Raw genomic sequence first — 23531 nt, 5'->3', positions numbered from 1 at the left:
CCACGGTATTTTTTTTTTCACTCAGAAATGTGAAATTAATATATGATGAAAATCGTTCTGACTTTGATTGGTGGAAAATTCTAAATTCAGCTTCCCCCTGTTCTCATTTGTTTGTCTAAAAATAAAGTCCACATAATCATTTTTAAACGAAGCTGAAATATCCGACATTGGAAACATTTCATATTAGGCAGCCTCGCGATAGTCAGCTCAGCACCACGGGATACACAAGAGCTGAGAAGTGTTCTCATCAAGGTCCGACTCCGCAGCCAGGCAGTTTGTCAATTAGTCGTGGAATCTGAAAATTGACATAAGATGAAGAATTCTACTACACTAAAACAAACCAAACTCAGCTCTGGAAAGTCAACAAGTGAGAGAAAAAGAAAGAGGGAAGAAGGGGAGTTAATTTCGCCAGTGACTGACAGCACGGGCGCAGATAGAGGGGGGGACGGGGGGGATTCGTCCCACCCAGATTTAAATTCACCTTGTTCGGTCCCCCCCCCCCCCCCCCCACTTATAGGGAGGAAAAAACGTCTATGCTGTCTTTCTTTGCATAAGGCAAACCTCACGGAAAAATCAAAAGACTAATTACCATTCGGTTTATTGAGGTGCGCAGCAGTACAGACATAGTTGCAACTGCGCAGACTGCACAGGTTGCGAGCTCGAGCTTGGTTGCTATGGTTACCCACAACGAGTTTGACAGGCATATCGGGGACAGCTCCTCCTAGTTCAGGACCCCAACACGGCATGATGAAGGGTGCCAAAAGGCAGAAAACGACTGCATCGTTTAAAAAAAAAAAACGACTGTAAGTAAACTGTGCCTTACTTTATCATATCACCTTGCAATTTTTTGATAGTCTGTTCAAAGTAACGTCGTAGTGAAAGTAAAATCGTACGGAGTAGAGAAGCCTTTCTGGTAGCCTCCTTCTTTCAGTGGTAGCCTGTAGATACAGTGCTCAGAAGGCAGTTTTAATGTTTAATCTGGCGTTCCCTGCCATAATTTCAGCGAGCATATTGTTTCATAAGGAAACTTTGCGAAGAGTTGTTGACTGACTGCCGCTCACGCAACACACAGGCATAGTTAGAAAGTCAGGATGCACTGGTTTACACTTTACACACACACACGTAGCCCAGCCTCTCGCTATGGTTAACAGTTGGAACTTAGCGGTTTTAAAACTAGTTTTGCAATTTCTGTGCGTGATGATAATGTGTAAACTTTGGATTTCCATAGGCTATGTTAAAATGTTATCATTGTCCTGGCCTGCAGGTAGTTCCTGGTGATGGCAGTGAGGGAGGTGAAATAACATGTATACACACTACCGCTCAAAAGTTTGGGGTCACCCAGACAATTTTGTGTTTTCCATGAAAAGTCACACTTTAATTTACCACCATAAGTTGTAAAATGAATAGAAAATATAGTCGAGACATTCTTCTGGCCATTTTGAGCATTTAATCGACCCCACAAATGTGATGCTCCAGAAACTCAATCTGCTCAAAGGAAGGTCAGTTTTATAGCTTCTCTAAAGAGCTAAACTGTTTTCAGCTGTGCTAACATGATCGTACAAGGGTTTTCTAATCCTCCATTAGCCTTCTGAGGCAATGAGCAAACACATTGTACCATTAGAACACTGGAGTGAGAGTTGCTGGAAATGGGCCTCTATACACCTATGGAGATATTGCACCAAAAAACACACATTTGCAGCTAGAATAGTCATTTACCACATTAGCAATGCATAGAGTGGATTTCTGATTAGTTTAAAGTGATCATTGAAAAGAACAGTGCTTTTCTTTCAAAAATAAGGACATTTCAAAGTGACCCCAAACTTTTGAACGGTAGTGTGTATATATATATATATATATATATATATATATATATATATATATATATGTGTGTGCATGTATGTGTGCGTGTGTATATATATATACACGCACACATACATGCATACACAAAATGGAATCATTTGCTGACAGCTCAGTCCCCCCCAGTTCAAAAATCCTATCTGCGCCCCTGACTGACAGTTATGTGCCGGAATGCTTATGATCATTAACAGTGCAATTTTAATTAGCATTTCAAGCAACAACAGTCGAAGCCACTTAGCTAGATAGGATTTTCGTTTTCCAGGCGGCACAAACTCTCTTATTCTCTCTCTCGATTTGATTTGGTGCGTTTCAGATCAGAAAAGGCTGGACAGTCGTGACCTGTTGTTTATGAAGTTATTGGGCGCTGACGAGACTTGAGCTATTTTGCTAACTTACCAGACTATAGGCTAACGTGAACACAAGACACTATTGTTTTGATCATTGGTTGTATTTTCGAACGGAAATGAAAACGGGGCCCTGTACTACGAACGGAGGTTAACCTACCCAGAAGTAACCCAGGGTTCCCCCGCTAAACCGGGGTTGACAAAACCTGGTTATCTTGTTTGGGGTTAAGCGGTACTACGACGCCAGTTATGAAGTTGATTTGTTGAACCTGGTTTAACCTAATCAGGGTTAATGCGCGTTCACGTTAAAGGGGAGGTTATCAGCGCAAATCACCACTGTTCACAATGGCACGGCCGCCGTACTTCACGGAGGAAGAATGCGCTGTCATAATGCAAAGCTACGAGGAGTTCAAAACAACATTAAGAGCAAAATCTAACACAGCGGCTGCCAATAAGGAGCGGCAAGCATGTTGGCGACGAATTGCCGATTGGGTAAATGCGTAAGTACATTCTCCCTTCTACATGCTCCAGAACAGAAGTATAGGATGAGAGAAAGCTTCATGATCAATCACAAGTCACAGAAAATGGTCCTTTGACGTGGCCCCAGTCATATATAGCTTGTTTAATGTCCGAAAAATCCTGAATAAAATTTGGTATGGTGAATTCATGGAGTAGCCTACTTAAGCTGATATGTGCACAGAGTCACATGAATTAGGATGACTGACTGTTCAGTCCCTTTGACTAAGTTGGTGTATGTCCTGTGAACATTTCAGAGGCAACAGCAGTGCCAAACGCACCTGGCAACAGGTGAAAATGAAATATAAAAACATCATTCATAATGGTAAGTCTGTGTGTGTGTGTCGTTCTTTTTCTGTACTGTTTCAGATAAAGCTTTTGCCCAAGGACAAGAAGTAGGCTAAACAGCATTTGCCTTTTATTTATTCAAGTGTTTGCCTAATAGTTCAAATTGTTTTGTATATAGTTTATAATGTTGTTGTGTGATATTAATGATAATATTGTGGGAAAACTACTTTGCACGGACGTTCATTTAATTTATTCTATCGTCATTTTGTTTGTTCTATTTTTGTGTATTTTATTTATTTATCTGTTTGTCTAGTTGTATCTATTTTTCTAATATATTTTTTGCATTAATTTTTTCCTATTAAAATAATCTTGTGTTCTTGTTCTTGTATCTATTTATCTGACTGTTTAGTTGCATCTATTTTTGTTACAATTTCAATATTTTTAATGTTTTTTTTTCTATTAAAATGTTCGTGTTATATTTATTGTAGTTGTATCTATTTTATATCTCAGACTTAAATATTTTTGTAAAACAAGTGTTTTTTTTCTATAAAATATTCTTGCGTTCTTGATAACTATGTTCTTGAGTGGTTTTTTTTTTTTTTTACAGAAAAGCCGTTCTGCATGGACATTCATTGAAGCCCTCATTGTTTTTTAATGGTTATTTATGAGCGTTTAGGGGTTACAATAATGTAAGTCTAGGTTGCTTTATATAAAAGGTATGTCCAGAAATATTGATGTCACTGTCTAAGCAGAGGGATCTGGCTTCTTTAAACGCTGTCTTCTTAAAACTGAATAAATATTTAAAAAGAGCCAAATGAGCCAGTCTTTTGAACGGCTCTTTTCAAAGAACGGATCACAAAGATGCGGATCCCATCAAAGAGCCATAAATCCCATCTCTAATCTGCGCTCCGATATCGCACGGGTCATCCAGGTACGCTGGCATTGTCTCTAGAGGAAATGTCAGTGGAGAGGTGGTGTTTAAAAAGGGTGTGGTTAATCGGAAACCTCGGGTTAACCAAGAACATAACCTGAGACGAGCAGGTTTGAGATGCAGCGTAAGTTGCCATGGCAGCATACCTCGGTTTGAACATAGCCAACTTTCGTAGTATGGGTTAATCGGGAAGTTACGCTGCACGTGATCAAGTTACTCTCGAAGTTACCCTGGTAAGCCAGAAAACCCGCTTCGTAGTACAGGGCCCGGGTAGCAAACTTATTATGTTCACATTTTATTTACAACATGATGCACCACCTCTGACTGCTTTCTGTCAATCATGAGCAGCCCAGCCGCGTTCACAGCTCCTCCTCCAATCACCAGCTGGAGATGAGCCTCCTCTTGAGAAGTCTTGTCCCGCCCCTCTTATTGACTCCCATCTCCAGTGAGGCTCAGTCTCCCAATGTAGCGTTTTAGTCAGTTTTGTCCAATAACCGTCTAGTATTTTGCTATTGAAAAGGGCAGATATTTTTTAAAAAGCAATTGAAGTCCATTCAGGCTCGGCTAGATTGCGTTGTCACTCTCACTCACTCACTCAAACTCTCTCTCTCTCTCTCTCTCTCTCTCTCACTCACTCACTCATTCACGCACACACAAAATACTTTTGTGATCGTGCAGTTTTGAAATTGTTAAAATAAACATGTTCACCTACATGTTCATCTCCTTGTTGGGCTTGTGATTTTGACTCGTTTCCAAAATGTATGAAAAGTCACCATATTAGGACATTTTTTTGGCAAATAAGATGTATCGCAATGTTTGACCTCGGTATTTGAAAAATCCTGGTTACGGCCCTGATCCTACCCCCTAATCACATCGTCTGTGCTCTTGGAGCAGTAGTTGGGCTTCTAAAATTAAACATGTAAATAGCACCCGCACAATAATTAACGCTTTCAAGGCACTACTCCGATCCATTACTCTTTAGCTAGCCGCACACTACGCCGATTTTCAGCGTACCGAGCCAACTGAAGTCGCGAGCCAGGCGTAAAGACTAGTTTTTGATGGTACCGACTCATCTCACAGCCGATTCGAAAAACTAATCGGGAGCCAGACTGATCGGCGAGAGTCGCTAGCAATAGCCAATCATATCTTTCGCATATAACACGTGACATCATTAAACACAATTTCTAGCGCGAGAAATACGTGTTGGTAGCACCTAATGCAGGTATATACTGTAATTCCATAGACTGAAGCTTTATCCATAGACACAGTGGGCTGGAAAGCCACTCTGCTCAAGTTGTGTGGCTGAATTCCAAATCGCTTTAACTCCCCTATATAAGTGCACTATTTAAGGTTGGGAATAATAGCTCATGCAGCCTAGATAGTGCGCTACATATTCCGTGTTGTGTCATTTGTAATTCAGCCTGTAGCATCTTCAAGTGTTGGATTTAATTTGATTTGATTTGGCAATATAAATATATATGATAAAAACATACATGTACATATCGCCGAGGATGACACAAAAAGCATTAAAATACACTTATTTCCATTGTGGTCCTCAAGATGACAAGATGGTTGTGGCAAACTTGGCACGTAAAAATAATAAAATTAACAACGTAAATATTTAAATTATAAACATCTATGATTAAACTAATTTATCACTAGAAACAAAAATTGTATTTAAAAAAACATAATTAAAATTAACATAGTAGCTACTCGCAAAATAATAAATATTTAACCATTGTAAAAAATAAAAATTACTGTACAATTTTGGCACCTAATACATACATAACTAATAATAACTAAAATCGTTATTTTCGTCATTCATTATTTTGGCCATTAGGTGTTCCTTTACACATTTTTTGAAAGTAAACTTTGAATCTATTTGTCTTACTTCGATTGGCAATCCATTCCAGCATTTAACACCCCAAAATAAAAAAGAATTCTTTCCAAACCCATTCACCCTAGGGACAAAAAAAAGCTGATTGACTGTCTTGTATTATGTGTTTGTGCTGCACTATGAAATTGACCTTTCAGATATGAAGGAGCATTTCCACGCTTAATGTTAAACATATGATTTAGTTGGAGTAACTATATCCAATAGCCAATCACAAAGCTATTAAGTTGTGACGTGTCGCTTCAATCGCGACTGCACTCGTCAACAGTCGGGAGTCGGCTCTGAAATGGGTCGGTTCGGTACCGCGTGGATCGCCGTGGTGTGCGGCTCGCTTAAGTCCATGCTTAATCTGGCTTCTGCAGTAAACAAAGGTCGCACGTTTGACGTCAGGGCAGATTTGTTGTCATTTTTTTGGCGCAGATTGTGACATTCTAAAACACAAAACTCCGGTTATCTCTGTCCACACGAAAAGGCATACACGGAGTTTTCAAAAATCTTCACTTTGCCCGGAGTTTTTTTTTTTAAATATTCGTTTTTGATGTTTTCATGTGGATGACAGGCCAAAACGTAGAAAAATATCTTCGATTTAGCAGATACCCAATTGTCGACGTTGTACTATGTAGTAATGGTACAAGTAAGATCACAAGTAATTCTTTTTCTCTCAGGAATTCAACAAAACATTCACAGTAACTTTATATGGAGAGTTCATATGGCAAGTTAATTAACTTTTTTTTTTTAATGGTGCTGTAGCACATTTGTTCTTGTATTATTTGCCAGTAATTATCATGTAATTGTAGAAGACATTTAAAGTTGTAACTTACCAACTAAAAGCAAAGACCCCAGCAGTAACATCTTAAAGTGTCTGAAAATGCCGAGATCACCTGATAGATGGTGGTCACAGCTCCAGGCAAAAAAAAAAAAAAAACCTCAAATAAAAAGTTCTAAGTACTGGAAGTAAACAAGAAATCAGCAATTATAAACCAGGAGAATGTACACACAACCCCTTCAGAGTTCAGCATGAACCTCACCTGATACAACATCCCAGTTCAGTGAGGTTAAGTGTATGGTACAGGAATAAAAGCACAGGGAAATAGTCAGCAGGATATTTGCATTTAGCTGATGACGAATGGCAGAACAAGCAGCCTTACTGGCAATGAAAATGGCCACAAAGTTGTCTTTATTTCTTTATCTTGATGTTCAGTTTTCATGTAGCAAAAATATAAAAAGAACAGTCAAACAAACTGCTGTGAACATTTGTATACTTGGATATAAACATGAATTAACTTGCACTTGTTAACACTAAACAAGTGTGCTTACAGCACGGAAAAAAAAAAAGCTCTGCTTCATAAACCTCAGGATAACAAATGGTGTGTCGTACAAAAACAAAAAAACCAAGCCTACAAATCTGGAATGATTACAGTAAATATATATATAAAAAAATATGAAAAAATACTCCAACATCTAACCATTTCAAAAACTGACCCAAGAGCATGAACAACAATTAGCACACGTCACCTTTAGCAAAGCATCAGTGATCCAAACTTCTCCGTTACTGAAATTCTAATCCATTTTACCCATCGCAAAGACCTTCATGAAGTCGGCACCCCATATGATGAGAATTTTAATAAAGTATTTTAATTCGTTTGTGCATGCAAAATAAAAAACGTGCTCAAACATATAATCTCTAGCCGCTTTATCCTTCTACAGGGTCGCAGGCAAGCTGGAGCCTATCCCAGCTGACTACGGGCGAAAGGCGGGGTACACCCTGGACAAGTCGCCAGGTCATCACAGGGCTGACACATAGACACAGACAACCATTCACACTCACATTCACACCTACGGTCAATTTAGAGTCACCAGTTAACCTAACCTGCATGTCTTTGGACTGTGGGGGAAACCGGAGCACCCGGAGGAAACCCACGCGGACACGGGGAGAACATGCAAACTCCGCACAGAAAGGCCCTCGCCGGCCACGGGGCTCGAACCCGGACCTTCTTGCTGTGAGGTGACAGCGCTAACCACTACACCACCGTGCCGCCCACGTGCTCAAACATATTTTAGAGCAATTAACTGCTAGAGTTTTAACGACCCAGCACCCCATTAATGACTCCAAGCAGATCAGATTAATCTAACATGTACTTCATTAATGTCACTTTGCACAAAAATATCATTTAATAGCTTAAGTAATAACGAAGTGCATGTTTATTTTGCGTACACAAATGATGCACAAACTAACCAAATATGTTTGGAGTCATTTGAGCATTAATGAGGTGCTGGGTCTTTAAAACATCAGTGAAACATTCAATGGTTAATTTCTCAAAAACTGAGCACAAATTTTTATTTATTTTGCATGTGCAAATGATGCACAAATGCATCAAAATACCCTTCACATTATTATATGCGGTGCCAACTGCATGGAGACATCGCAAAGGAGTTTCAGCATGTATGAAAATTAAACACAAAATGGAGAACTGACATATCTAGGAAGGCTTCCCATACATCCAGACGGGACAAATTAAGGGGAAAAACTGCAGCTCTGTGTGACGGTATTTTGCTGGTATTAGGGTCCATGTGTCCTTTTAGATTAAAGGCTTGCTGCAAATCAACACCACAATCCAAAAAATACCAATTTATTTGGGAAAATTGTGTTCCATTGCTCCAGTGCATTTCTAGAGACGTACAGAATCCATACTCTGTGGACACATGGACCAACAAAATACCATCACACAGAACTGAAGCTGTTCAGAAAGGCTGTTTATTCCTTTCATTTCTCACCCATCTTTAAGTTTCAATAAGGCAGTGAATACGCTGAACAGACAAAGCTAAGAAAAACTCGTACAAAACAATAAGAAAAAGGGCTCATTTTCAGTCAGTGTCAGTCTTCTCATCTTTGTGAAGCAGCTTTTTCCCAGGGTTCAGCTGGTGAGGGCCCTTTTCACACTTTTTCAAGTTCTTCAAAGTACTGGAAGGAATGAAATGGTACAGGTCAGTTCTGAAACTGAAATATAGAGAAACTTTCATGTCAACTGCCTATAATTTGTTTGAAGGAAGTAAAAGAGCTTTTACCGTTTCTGTCTGTATTTGTCCTTATCTGCAGCAGGCAGCATGTCCGTTAACTCCAAACTGTCATTAATTGTTTTTAGCATATTGAATCTGTCTCTCCCACGAACCTAAGGCCAAGGATTACAAGAAGACAGAGTCATCTATATCCTGTGCCTTATATACCAAGTTTCAAGATATTGTGTGTGACATTTTTCAAGTTGTGCTGCAGGAAACCAACCCTACCTCTTTACACTGACCTCAGCAGCCCATAGCATAAGCCTACTGGATCTTTGACCCAGGTGAGCTAAAAATTTCTCAGTATCAAAAGGCACACATTACTTAAATCACCACATATACCAACTTTCAAGACCATACCACTCAGTTTTCAAGTTCTGCTCCAGAAACAAAACCTAATAGGGTGTTCACACGGCACATATTTGCATCGATGCTGCACCGATGTATTTTGTTGCGATATATCTTACACCGGTGTAAATTTTGTGGAGCGTTCACACGTCACAACCCTGCTTACTAGAGAGAAGTGTTTTAGCACCGGTGCAGCCCCACTTGTGGTCACACGGCAGTTTCTGCGACCGTGCAATAGTAGCAAAAACTTTATTACCATCATTTCATTTGATAGTAATAAAGTTTTGATATCATTTCCTTTTATTACTATCATTTCCTATCATTATTACTATCATTTCCGATAGTAATAATGCGGAAATTAAATATACGCATGCGTGAAAATGTACTTCCTTTTCCCGGTTGTCATGGCATCACCAAGCGCCGGGAAAACGTGGATGAAGACACCAGTGTTGCCAGATATTGCTGATGTTTTCCATCCCAAAATATGTTCAAATCCGCCAAAATGCACTTAAAACTGCCCAATCTGGCAACACTGTAAGACACGCAGTTCTGTTGTTGTTGATATTCGCCATTTTGGAAGCGCAAAATACCAGGATGCAAATTATGCAATGCTCGTATGTAATCAACTCACGCGTAGCGAGTCTACCCCTGTAGCGTTCAGACGGCCCATTTTATATCCGTGCTGCCCCGCAAACTAGCATTTACTCCGGAGTAAATTTCTTAAACCACCTCCCGAGCAGGGTTAGATTTGTACCGGTTTAAGCAGCTTTCAGGGGCTACACCGGTATAACTTTGTACCGTGTGAACGCTCTACTGGGGCAGCCCCGGTGCTACACCGGAGTAAAAGTTGCCATGTGAACACCCCTTAAGACTAACCTGAGAGTCTGAAATTGTTTCCATAGAAACATGAAAAACTTAAATTTCTCAATTTTTTTAGTATGAAAAGGCACATCTACATCACCTTGTTAACATGTATGCCAAGTTTCAAATCCCTATCATGAACAGTTTTGGATATACGCTCCGGAAACAAACACTGCTCTTAGAAACTAAGTCAAAATCTACACTACCGTTCAAAAGTTTGGGGTCACTTTGAAATGTCCTTATTTTTGAAAGAAAAAGCACTGTTCTTTTCAATGAAGGTCACTTTAAACTAATCAGAAATCCACTCTATACATTGCTAATGTGGTAAATGACTATTCTAGCTGCAAATGTGTGGTTTTTGGTGCAATATCTCCATAGGTGTATAGAGGCCCATTTCCAGCAACTCTCACTCCAGTGTTCTAATGGTACAATGTGTTTGCTCATTGCCTCAGAAGGCTAATGGAGGATTAGAAAACCCTTGTACAATCATGTTAGCACAGCTGAAAACAGTTGAGCTCTTTAGAGAAGCTATAAAACTGACCTTCCTTTGAGCAGATTGAGTTTCTGGAGCATCACATTTGTGGGGTCGATTAAATGCTCAAAAAAAGGTCTTGACTATATTTTCTATTCATTTTACAACTTATGGTGGGAAATAAAAGTGTGACTTTTCATGGAAAACACAAAATTGTCTAGGTGACCCCAAACTTTTGAACGGTAGTGTACTTTTTATGTAAAAACCTGAAAAATACTTTTCAAAAAAATCCAAAATAGCAAAAGGCACCAGTTCACACGCTGATTGATATGTATACAAAGTTTCATGAAGATGTCTTCAGTAGTTTTAAAGATACGGCCCGGAAACGTGACCGGATGGACGGAACCCGTTTCCTATATCCCCCGCCAAACTTCATTTGGGCAGGGGATAAAAAGTTTTACGATACGACTTCACCGGCAGGTAAATTGTAAATCTAAACCATGTTAGTAGGAAGCAAGATCAAGTATAGTGCTTGTGAAAAGGCTGCGTAATTCTCCACTCACATGCAAAACAAAGATTTCCTCCTCAGAACCGGAGTCAATCCTGATCTTTTTACTTGATTCAGCTTTTGAAGCGACCTGAGAGTCCATGCCTGGAAACTCTACAAAGAAAGGAGAAGTGAATTTAAAGAAAAATACCCCACACAACCCAATTCAGAATAAAAATTTAACTGCTCATTCGCATATAGAAGCTCAGCACAAGTGGATACATCAGCAGCCCTGAACTACCAGATTTCACATCCAGGGTTTTTATATAGTGTATTGGTTTTGTTTGCTTGTTTTTTGAAGCCCTAAAGAAAGGAGAAAAATCTACTCCATACTGATTTTTGCAAAGCAAGTTCATTTGGTATGTAGGTATATAAACTTAAAATGGAAAACAACAATCAGGAAAAAGGCTCTCTCTCACACGCCTAGCTTAGGATCAGAGGTTAGCCTCAGCCACGTTCATATGCGCTGTTCACTTCCCATCCTAGCCCCTTGCTCTTACTTCTTTTATTTCCTGAGGCAAGTTTTGAGGTTTTTTTGTTCTGATTCTCTTCTTCAGTCCTGCGGTCACGGCCAGGGCAGGCGCACACACGGACCTCGAAACAACGACGACCTAAAACCTGCCCACTGACGAGCATCAGAGAACAGATACTGATGGTTAATTTACAAGGCCAAAGCAGAGAAAGAGTGAAGGAAATACCAAGGAAGAAGCAAAGAAGGACTCACTCATGTGTTTCAAGAGTCATTATGGTAAGAATGGGCCGGCGGTTCATGCCTCCCATACAGCTGCTGTTGCACATGAAGTTCAGCAAGACCGTGGTGACCTCTGAACCCAGCTGCAGGCAGAGAGAGAAAATAAGGCAAAGACATGACAATACAGAGATCAAAATTCTCTCATCTCATTATCTCTAGCCGCTTTATCCTGTCCTACAGGGTCGCAGGCAAGCTGGAGCCTGTCCCAGCTGACTACGGGCGAAAGGCAGGGTACACCCTGGACAAGTCGCCAGGTCATCACAGGGCTCAGACACAGACACAGACAACCATTCACACTCACATTCACACCTACGGTCAATTTAGAGTCACCAGTTAACCTAACCTGCATGTCTTTGGACTGTGGGGGAAACCGGAGCACCCGGAGGAAACCCACGCGGACACGGGGAGAACATGCAAACTCCACACAGAAAGGCCCTCGCCGGCCACGGGGCTCAAACCCGGACCTTCTTGCTGTGAGGCGACAGCACTACCCACTACACCACCATGCCACCAAAATTTTATCTGTGACATTTTTTTTGAAACTACAACGTATACAAGATGATTATATTCGGTTTTCTTGGAGTCCGCACGCACGCACCCACCCCAATCAGGAACTAAAGAAAATGATTTTAAAGTGCTAGGCACAGCCAGAATCAAATGTGCATCCATATACAGTATAGTAACCTAGTACTTGCTACTACTTGCTTGACATTTAGATTCAACAAACCACCTGAGGAGCCTCATAGGGAACAGTGACACTCTGCCTCTTGGTATTGGGGTCCTCTAAATACTGAGCCCTCTGCCTCCCCTCCATACGGATAAGATGGCTGCGATGAGCAACGCCTGTGAGAAGAATAGGAATTTCATGCCAATATGGTTTATAGTCCAAGCCTGAACACAGTGTGTGGCTGTGTAAATCACTGATGTGCTGTTGTTGCCACTGAGCATAGCAGTTTATCAGTGCAAAGTTAGAACAGTAGAGTGTACATTAAACCACACATAAGAGTACCAGTTTTCATACTTGCAAATTAGGACACTGCTCAGTGCTGGTTTTTGATCTGTAAGACAATTAGAAACATGTCTCAAATGCACCAATATATACAACCCCAATTCCAAAAAAAGTTGGGGCACTATGTAAAACACGAATAAAAACTGAATGTGAAGATTTGCAAATCATGGAAACCCTATATTTCATTGAAAATAGTACAAAGACAACATATCAAACATTGAAACTGAGACATGTTATTGTTTTTTGAAAAATATATGCTCATTTTGAATTTGATAGCAACACATTTCAAAAATGTTGGGACAGGGCCGTGCTTACCACTGTGTTGCATCACCTCTACTTTTAACACTCTGTAAACCTTTGGGAACTGAGGAGACCTATTGCTGTAGTTTTGAAAGAGAAATGTCATCCCATTCTTGCCTGATATACAATTTCAGTTGCTCAACAGTTCAGGGTCTCCTTTGTCGTATTTTCCACTTCATAATGCACCAAATGTTTTAAATAGGAGACAGGTCTGGACTGCAGGCAGGCCAGTTTAGCACCTGGACTCTTTCTACAGATCCATGCAGTTTTAATATGTGCAGAAAGCGGTTTGGCATTGTCTTGCTGAAAGAAGGAAGGCCTTCCCTGAAAAGGATTTTGTCTGGATGGCAGCATATTGCTCTGAAATGTGTAGATATCATTCAGCATTAATGATGCCTTCCCAGATGTACAAGCTACCCAGATCACGTGCACTAATGCACCCTCATAGATGCTGGCTTTTGAACTGTGCAGTGATAAGCCGGATGGTCCCTCTCCTCTTTAGCCTGGAGGACGTGGTGTCCATGATTTCTAAATAGAATTTCTACTTTTGATTCGTCAGACCTCGGGACAGTTTTCCACTTCGCCTCAGTCCATCGTAAAAGAGCTCGGGCCCAGAGAAGGTGGCGGTGTTTCTGGATTGATTGTTTATATTTGGTTTTAACTTGCATTTGTGGATGCAGTAATGAACGGTTTTCACAGACGATGGTTTTCTGAAGTGTTCCTGAGCCCATACAGCGATTTCCACTACAGACACGTGTCTGCTTTTAATGCAGTGTCTCCTGAGGGCCTGAAAATCACAGGCATCCACTGTCAGTTTTCAGCCTTGTCCCTTGCATACAGAGATTTCCCCAGATTCTCTGAATCTTATATTATGGACCATAGATATGATATGATGCCCAAATTCTTTGCAATTTTACATTGAGGAACATTATTCTTAAATTGTTGCACTGTTTGCCCTCACAGTCTTTCATAAAGCGTTGAACCCATCCCCATCTTTACTTCTGAGAGACTCCACCTCTCTAGGATGCTTTTTTTTTTTTTTTTTTATCCAGTCATGTTACTGACCTGTTGCCAATTAACCAAATTAGTTTTTTTTAAGCATTATACAACTTTTTCAGTCTTTTGTTGCCTGTGTCCCAACTTTTCTGAAACGTGTTGCTGACATCAAATTCAAAATGAGCATATATTTTTCAAAAAACAATAAAATCTCAGTTTCAACATTTGATATGTTGTCTTTGTACTATTTTCAATTAAATATAGGGCTTCCATGATTTGCAAATCTTTGCATTCTGTTTTTATTTATGTTTTACACAGTGTCCCAAACTTTTTGGAATTGGGGTTGTACAGTTGCAATCAAATATTCAAACCCCCCTCACCTCAAAAGATTCTAGTGATGGGGATGAAAGATGACAATAAATGACAAAAAAACTCATTAAACAAAAAATATTTTGATGATACATACGAGTTATTTTGACAACAGATATTGACTTAACTTTGAAGTTCAAATGACAATGTAAACCTTTTAACATGTGTGCATGTGCACGATTATTCAACCCTTAGTTTCAGTACTTTGTGGAGCATCCTTTAGCCTTTATAACTTCTAACAAACGTTTTCAGTAAATGCTGACAAGCTTCTTACACCTCTTGATTGGAATCTTTGCACATTCTTCACGTGCAAAAGCTCAGTGATGTTTGATGGCTTCCGTGCTGCAACTGCCTTCTTTAAACCCCACCAAAGACTTTCAAATCGGATTTAAATCTGGTGACTGAGAAGGCCGCTCCAGGACGTTCCAGGATCTTTTTCTCAACCAAGCTTTGGTTGACTTGGAGGTGTGCTTGGGATCACTGTCTTGCTGGAAAGTCCATTGATCACCAAGGTTTAATTTGTCAATAGAAGGCATCACGGTCCTCTTTAAAGTGACCTGGTATTTCTGGGACTCCATGATGCCAGGTACATGATCAAGACTGCCAGTTCCTGCCACAGAAAAACAGCCCCGCATCAATGACCCACGTCCATGCTTGCCTGTGAGGATGGTATTCTTCTGGTCATAAGCCTGGCCTTTCGTATACCAGACATACCACTGGGCCACATGTCCAAACAGTTCCAGTTTGGGTCCATCAGTCCATAGAATTGTCTCCCAAAACTCTGTAGTCTTATCCAAATTCCTCCTGGCATACTCTAGTCGACTTTTGATGTTCCTCGTGGTCAAGAGTGGAGTGTGTCTGAGTCCGGCCATGAAATCCTTGTTTATTCAGTGCATGTCTTAGGTGGGGTTTATATTAGACCGTATCAGCGGATCATCAGATTAACGTTTTTAAAACGATTAGTGTGCACACAGCAACACCAATACACGATTCGCGTGCACATAGCAACGCCAATACACGGATACGCTCGGCTCCGCAGGCATCCTGCGCTCCAAATCACTCCGCCCTGAACAGTGAATGCCCTCTGGAGGGTGCGCACTCCGGCCCTGCGCAGCTCACAGAGCGCGAGTATAGCGCACGAGCAGTGATTCGGGACTGAGCCGCTGTGTGTGTGATCTCAGTGCGTGTCGGGCATGCACGTCACTTACCACTTGCAAGTGGAAGGATGGCAAGCCTAAAGACAATCATAACTACACAATGGGCAGTATTTGCATCAGTATTTGCAGTATTTTCATACTTTTATACTCTTTAATGAAAGGTGATACAAGGCAGAAGTCCGCGCCGTTTTCAGCAGTCGCGTCACATGACCAACGCCAGCGAATCAGGAAGGTGGATGTCACAGTGACGTCGTCCAATGACGACGCCAGCTAGAGCTCAGCACAGCGTATCCGCGTATTCTCAATGTTTACACAGCACCGGACCAGACACGATCTGGATTGAATACGTGGACCCTGGCGGATTCCCGTTTCCCGGCGTTTTAATGTAAACGGACAGTGCATCCGCGAAGAAAACGAGACAGATACGGTCTAATGTAAACTTGGCCTTATAGTTGCCACTGAAGCACTTGTACCAGCCTTCATCATGTCATCCTGTAGGTGTCTTGCACTCACATGAGGGTTTTTCTTAGTTGTCCTGACTAAGTGGTTAAGGGCCTTTGATGAAATTTTGGGCTTTCTTTCAAAGCCAGGCAGGTTTGCAGCTGTTCCACAAGTTTTAAACTTCCTTAAAATGCTCCCAATGGTGTCTCCTGGAATGTTAAATTTTTTGAAAATCATCTTGTACCCAAGGCCCTTTAAGTGTGATGAAATGATCTCCTCTCTCAGCTTTTACGAAAGCTCCTTTGTCTTTCCCATGATTGCAACTGACCTTGAATACTTTCATGGGTGGGGTTTATACATGCATGAAGGCTCATTATAGAGTTCCCAAAGGCTTAATTATGTTTCAACTCCACTTTAAGCCATAAACAGTCAGAAAGCTTTCAAAACATTATATAGGGGTTGAATAATTGTGACATGGCTATCTTAACAAAATATACTGCTACACGCAAATACTACATCGTGCATTTTCTGTGTTGATTTTATGCATCACTCAACTCAAAGAAGTCATCCAAAGCAAAATCCTGCTCTTTGAAAAAACTAATTGATAAATCCTTAAAATCTTTGGGGGGTTAAATATTTGATTGCAACTGTGCATATCATACTTTTGTTAAAGCAGAAGCATTGTGGAAACTTGGTACCGTCACTCCTACACTCTTTTCTAACACCAACGCCTGCAAGGAGTTTGAGACACTGACAGTCAAAATATAACTGCATTTAATTACATACATTTCTAAACTCTCCAATACAACATTTCTTATACAGGTGAAATCATTTGACCCCAGTCTTTAAATAAGTACACAAGCTTCACAACACACATTATGCAGAAACACAAATCAAATACGAGCACATGCCTGGATGACCTCCAGATTCTTCTAAAGAAATGCTGTGTCCAATATAAAAAATAAACTACCTTCATTATTCTCAGAGATATTCTGGTGATGAGGGCAGCGCAGCACCACCTCCGACACATGCTCAGGTTTCTTGTAAATGGCAGTGGCCCTGAGCACTGCTCCCTGAGGAGGAACCTGCTCCAGCAAGACATCAACTGGACATGTCTTAGCCAGCTGGCAGTACAGTTTATTCAAAGAACTGGAATACTATAAGGGAAAGAGAAAATTTACCTTAGTGTGCAGCTCTGGCTAAAACTCTCTTATTTACAAAAATATAGCATTAAAAAAAAAAAAATCTGTCAAATGATTTATATTGTCTCAAGTTCTACAGGTCTGACCTGAACTATTTATTTTCATCTGCCTGTTTAATAATTAACAGTTATTCCACAAAATCAAATCGTACATGAGCCGATAGCCAACGAGGCACGACGAGATTGAGTGGAATAACCATTTTATTCGAACCACATTCACTGGATTTTGAGAGAGTATTTTTATTGTTTTGGGTTTTTTTTTGCAAATTCAGTAAATAGAAACTTTATACAAAACGTCCGACAAAATAATTTCTGTTTAGAAAGTAAACAAACCGGTGAAATGACTGTAGCAATTTATGAAAAAATGCTATAATAATTCTTGGGGGGAAAAAAAAATGCATTCTTACCATCAAATACTTTTATTCCATATTTTGTTGCTTTTTCATGTGTTTTGTTTTCAAGTAGTGTTTTTATTTTGTCCTCAGTTGGTTCAGCAACACACTCCGCCATTTTGTTTTTCTCTACTCACGGTATAGATAGTTTTCACATGACGTCACAGAGTTGGGGATTCCCTAGTGGTGGCCATCTTGCGGGTCAAGCTTACCGTATGGGTGACTGAGCACACATTGTAACGCGCGAGTACAAAGTCTTTAAAAGAACCCAAGCAGGCTATTTAAAGCTAGCAATGGTGCACACCTGTTGTATTCACGGCTGTCGTAATAGGTCAGATGATGAAGTCAAGCGGAGCTTTTATGGAATTCCCACTGTACGGGAGCACGAAGGCGAGCGAACAAAGAAACTCAGCATACAAAGGAGAAATCTATGGCTTGCGAGAATCAACCGCAAGGATTATCAGCCTTCCAAACACAGCAAAGTCTGCTCCGATCATTTTATAAGTGGTAAGTTGTTTAAATATACAATCAATTGTGTTTAAGTTTGTTTTTGGAAACCAAAACATCATGTGAACAATCTCTGGAGAATGCCTAACTGGAACCGCTGAGTGTACGTTTACATTGTAATGTACACTTAATATCACTCGTTTGTCAAGTTTCTATTTGACACTTGTCACTTCACTCACGCAAGCGTCATTTTTGAAAAACATTTTAGGTCTATTCTGTATGATTTGATTTGTGTTTGGGATGCAAACAGCGCGCCTTTTGGCGGATGCCACCTGAATCGCGCAGATCCGATTTTTTTTTTTTAGGGGGGGGCGTTGGAGTGTCTGATTATAATTTCAAAGTAAATTCTGTATTAAAATTACTAAATAACCAAATCCGTTACAGTCCATGAAACAGGAAGTATAAGGATGAGAAAAAAACAGTTTAAATCGGAAAGCTGCGCACATTTGCGCAGCCTGAGCGGTGTGCAGGACAGCGCAAATGTGCGCAGCTTTCCGATTTAAACTGTTTTTTTCTCATCCTTATACTTCCTGTTTCATGGACTGTAACGGATTTGGTTATTTAGTAATTTTAATACAGAATATACTTTGAAATTATAATCAGACACTCCAATGCCCCCCCTAAAAAAAAAAAAATCGGATCTGCGCGATTCAGCCGTGAAAAAGGCGGCATCCGACAAAAGGCACGCTGTGAATATATAAAGTTGTATATATCAGACAGCCTTTAAAGTTTGATGAAGTCAGTTTCAGGCTTTGGCAGCCCTGCATAGTCACTTGAAAATGCATCTTTGTCCACTTCGTAGGGGTCAATTCCCCCAATCAAGGCCAGTTTGGCTGCATACCGTTGTCGTGATATGTCGTCTAATGTATCTATATACTTCTGTTTGCTTGATTTTGCCGACATTGATCTTTATTTTAGAAAACTGACTATATAACTTCATAAATTCGTCCGAGATAACGTAGCCGGTAATGGCAATGGTCCGTTTTGTTTGCCCCACAAGATGGCGGCTGGAGGGAGTTCCCCGGAATGCCGTGACATCAGTGAAAACTATCTATAGGAGCTTATAGGCTAGTAGTAGAATAGCCAGAGCGTGTGATTGCTCATATCCAGTGAATGTGCATAGAATAATAAATAATATAACTTTGGGTAGGAAATAAAAATACTACCCTCTCAAACTAACCGTAGAGGTAACAGATTTTGTTGTGCTGGACTGGTTGAAGCGGAGCTGGAAGCCATATTCCCCAGGATAGTCACTTGTGGATGGTACCACTGCAGCTGGAGGGGGCAGACTGTCCAGGACCGGAGACATTACAGCAGCTACGGCAGCACTGTCAGGGGCCTCTGGGAGCTCCAGACCATCAAAGTTCTCACTGAAGGTGCCACTGGGCAAGGCCTAAGAAATTAAAAGCATTTGCACATCCAGAAATGTTTAAAGTTTAGAGAAAACATGCAGAAGCTGTCTAGCTGTAATGATCAATACTTGTAGGTGCTAGTTAGAGACAACTAAAATATACAGGATGAGGGAGGGAGGAGGCACTCACAGCAGTGAGCCAGGCATCACTGTCTGCTCTCGGCAGCTCTGCAAGCAGTTCATTGAAACCCCTGTACATGAACACGGAGGAAGAATCAAAAAATCATAACAGTACTTTATGAAACAGGTTAATTCTAGTTTAACAACTGGCCCAGTTACAGTTAAACCATAGTGTTCAGAAGATGATGATTAACTTTCTATAAGAGCACAGTTTTTAAATTACATTTAAAAACGTTATTTTAACAGTCATTTAACATTTATGGAAGGAGCATCACGTGCCCGCACTTTAACAGCAAGTTACAATACAGAATAACATGTTGAATTTCTTCATTAAAGTCGTCACCTGCTTATTTTTATAATGCGTGCACACACACAATAATAATAAGTTAAATGTATATAGCGCCTTTCAAGAAACCCAAGGACGCTTTACAATACTAGACAAAGAAAGAAAAATAAATAAAAAATAAAAAGTTAAAAGTCAAAGTAGGGGTCAGGATGTAATTCCCGTGGTGTAGCAGCCACAGTCCCACCAAAAGGTGCACGAAAACAAGTCCCACATCTCCAGCACCGCCGCCGCCAGCAACATCCACACAGTGAGCAGAGAAGCTCCGCCACGCAAAGCGCTGGTGTGTCCCAAATCGCCTGCACAGCCGCCGCGACACCACCAAGCAACATCGCTCGGAACATCACGCCAAGCATTAAAGCACAGAGCGCTGGACAACCATGATGTAAAATGAGCAACGAGCTCACTGCAGTCCACAGCTGGGAGCACAGGCATCACCCATGGCGAGCCAAGGCCTGGAGGGAACCGACGCCCAAAACTAGGTCCGGAGCTACACCACCACCGGTGGAGAAAACACTCAAACATCAAACTACACACAAACACAGAAAAAAAAAATAGAAAAAGAAATAAAATCAAACAAAAAAGCTCCGCACAAGCACACAAAAAGCACACAAGATTACATGAAAAGCCTTTTAATGATGGCTTTCATGGAAATAAGAAATCGCCAAACAAAAACAACTACAGTACACAGTGTTTCCGCTATGTACAATTGGCTGTGGCGGGCCGCCGCACCTTGATTTTTGCCGCCGCACCTTCAGGAATTCCTGAAGGGGGGCCGTGGCCCGGGTAACTTTTTGAAAATTTTTGAAAATTATTTTAAAAAATAGGCTAAACCAATATTTTTTGGCGTTGAGCGGACTCGAGCCTGGCATGAACTGCTCCGACGCGCCATAATGACACCAATCTATCACCAGCCAATCAGGAGACTTAATCAAACGCATCCCCCGCCCACCAATCTATCACCAGCCAATCAGGAGACTTAATCAAATGCATCCCCCGCCCACCAATCTATCACCAGCCAATCAGAAGACTTAATCCAACGCATCTCCCGCCCACTTGTGTCCGCGTCTGAGACGTTGAATTTTCACAGAAGGAGGGAAGAAGTTGACTGAGGTAAGACTGTGTGATAAATTAACGAACGAATAAGATAGGAATTTCAACATATAGGGCTTAAGTTTGTTACCGTTAAATAAGCATTGCTTGTACAGTAACGTTATGTCGTTACAACGTTGACCCACTTTTAACGTGCCGAGTACCGACTGTAGCCGCTAACATGCTAATTAGCTTGCTGTCAAAAGTGCAAAGACCTTAAATTGCTCTGCGTAAATTAGAAAATGGCGCAACTTCCTCTGTAGCTGTCAGCTCAACTTGTCTTGAGTTTTGAGCCAATCACAACAGGGCAGCACTGTGGCCTGAGGTAAAACATGATAGTTTTAGTTTGTTTAAATTACAAAAATGAGTACACCCAATGACTGTCTCATATACTCTTCATATACTCATACTGTTTAAGTAATGCAATAAAACTAATCTTTAAAAGTGGTATTTACTCAAATTGTTTGCATAGAATGAACTTTGGGGTTAACAGTGTAATAGTGTTGCAGTGTTCTGCAAATTTGCAATGTAATATTTCAGATCTTGAGACATGAAAGTGCTATTTTAAAAAATAAAAGGTCAGAAATGTTTTCTTTGTCATCTATTTAGTTAATTTTATTTCCTCAATAATTTTCCTTGATTGAGAAATCGGTCTGGGCTCTTATGGGTTAATCAGTAGCCTGCATGCTAGTATATGTTCCATTTACAGTTAAACATTTTGATGAACTCCAGGCTCAATTTTGATTAATCAAAAATCTGCGTAGTAGTACAGTCTGAAGATGGTCTTGCACATTTGGTGTCAATTGAACAAAAATTATGGGAGGATATAGGTTTAAGTTTTACAATTTTTGAAGTGAGTGATGGATTGATAAGTTTAGATGTGTTCAATATTTTCTTATCTTCAGACATAATATTGTAGATGTTTCTTTACCTGCTTGATAGTTTTGACCGGGACTCCAATCTTCCTCAGAAGAGTCATTAGTCCTTAAATTAAATTCATTATAGACATGAACTTAAAATCATTGTTTTATTTTATGGCCTCGGTGCCCTGGCTTTTGGCTTTCGTGCCCTCGGCATCAGCAGAGCGTTCGTTTTCCACACTTCGTTGACTGAAATCATACCTCCGATCCACAGTGACACGAGACTGAATGACTTGATGAACTGCCATATTCACCGTGACATTCTGGAACAAACTGACATGACAGCCATCGCAAAGGAGTTCATGCAGGCCAATGACAGACGCAGGCAGGCCTTTGGGAAGTTTTAAGCGCAAGTCATTGGTTACTTCCATTAGCACTGCCGAGTGCACTGCTTCCTCTGTTTTCAATGTTTCTATACTGCATTGGTACTGATACAAGCAAGTTGTTTGAGTTAGCCTACTACCGAGGTGCTTTTGTTGTGTACTATTGGCTGTTTTAGCATTTTATTCTGCGCAGTTATGTGCTGGCATGTTGTGGGCTAAAGTCATGACCAATGGATTAATCTATGTATAGCCTTCTGTGCTGTTGGCTGTTTTTATCCTCGTACTGGGGTGGGACATCTGAGCACAGGTCTTGCCACCGCACCTTCAAACATTTTCTAGGGGAAACACTGGTACATTGTTCGCAGTGCTGGGTGAGAAACACTGTCCATATCACCTGCAACTAGGCTAAGCGACATCTGCTATAAACTAGTCTGGCAGTGAGGGCATGGTCAAGCACCAATCTGTAAATGGAGGACAGAGATGGGGAGAACTAAGTGGTTTGGAGGAGTGTGCGCCTGCAGGTAATTGTACTAATCAGCAGGGATGGCAAGATTGACTGAGTCGCATTGGTGCAACTATTTAAAAGATCACCATTACCCCTTTTTGACCAACAGGGAATAGGTTCTTGAACTGGTTCCATTCAGGATTCTATGAACCTTGGTACCAGCTAGCAAACCGGCCCACATTTTTACCAGTTTTGAGCGGAACCGTTGTAATCAATCAATGATGCGTCATGAACGGAGGGCATTGCACAGTTCACAATGGGAGTAATCAGTAGTAGCAAGATGGTGCAGTGCATTGATTACCTGTGAGCTTTTGTTCTGTTATTTGTTTTTGGTCCATTTTTCCCCTGAAGATGCGTCCTTTTCCGTTGCGTTCCCCATTACTGTGTTCTGCTTCCTCTCCAAACTAATGACACACCCACTGATGTCACAGTCCGCACCGGAAAAACCAGCCGTGTTTTGGTTCCAGCTGGGAAGCAACTTTTCTGCTTCTGAACCAATTTATTTTTGATCGAAATGCTCTGAACAGTTCAAAATTTGGTGCGTGAACAAGAATGGAACCCATTTCTTACAGGTCAAAA

At 40.8% G+C, this 23531-nt stretch overlaps 2 protein-coding genes across 7 annotated transcripts in view; both read right to left on the bottom strand.

The window, feature by feature from the left end:
• LOC132887921 (receptor-type tyrosine-protein phosphatase eta) overlaps positions 1–7604 on the bottom strand; it is a 51180-nt gene extending 43576 nt beyond the window's left edge. For all 4 annotated transcript variants that reach the window (XM_060923730.1, XM_060923756.1, XM_060923739.1 and 1 more), the window contains exon 1: positions 6652–7604. In XM_060923730.1, the coding sequence (XP_060779713.1) occupies positions 6652–6682 (31 nt within the window). In that variant the 5' untranslated portion in view covers positions 6683–7604. The remainder of the gene's footprint in view (positions 1–6651) is intronic.
• A 534-nt stretch (positions 7605–8138) lies between these two features.
• LOC132894676 (cellular tumor antigen p53-like) overlaps positions 8139–23531 on the bottom strand; it is a 30616-nt gene continuing 15223 nt past the window's right edge. For 2 of the 3 annotated variants that reach the window (XM_060934825.1, XM_060934815.1), the window contains exons 3-11: positions 19780–19840; positions 19419–19631; positions 17109–17295; positions 12597–12709; positions 11840–11949; positions 11616–11740; positions 11132–11229; positions 8897–9000; positions 8139–8792 (exon numbers count right to left, since the gene is read on the bottom strand). In XM_060934825.1, the coding sequence (XP_060790808.1) occupies positions 8696–8792; positions 8897–9000; positions 11132–11229; positions 11616–11740; positions 11840–11949; positions 12597–12709; positions 17109–17295; positions 19419–19631; positions 19780–19840 (1108 nt within the window). In that variant the 3' untranslated portion in view covers positions 8139–8695. Of the gene's footprint in view, positions 8793–8896; positions 9001–9115; positions 11230–11615; positions 11741–11839; positions 11950–12596; positions 12710–17108; positions 17296–19418; positions 19632–19779; positions 19841–23531 lie in introns of those variants that run through there. The other variant, XR_009655669.1, reaches the window with a different exon arrangement.

This window comes from Neoarius graeffei, chromosome 1, assembly GCF_027579695.1.
Source record: "Neoarius graeffei isolate fNeoGra1 chromosome 1, fNeoGra1.pri, whole genome shotgun sequence".
Lineage (NCBI taxonomy): Eukaryota > Metazoa > Chordata > Actinopteri > Siluriformes > Ariidae > Neoarius > Neoarius graeffei.
Note: the sequence above shows the minus strand (reverse complement) of the source record. Positions and strands in the feature narration are given on the sequence as shown.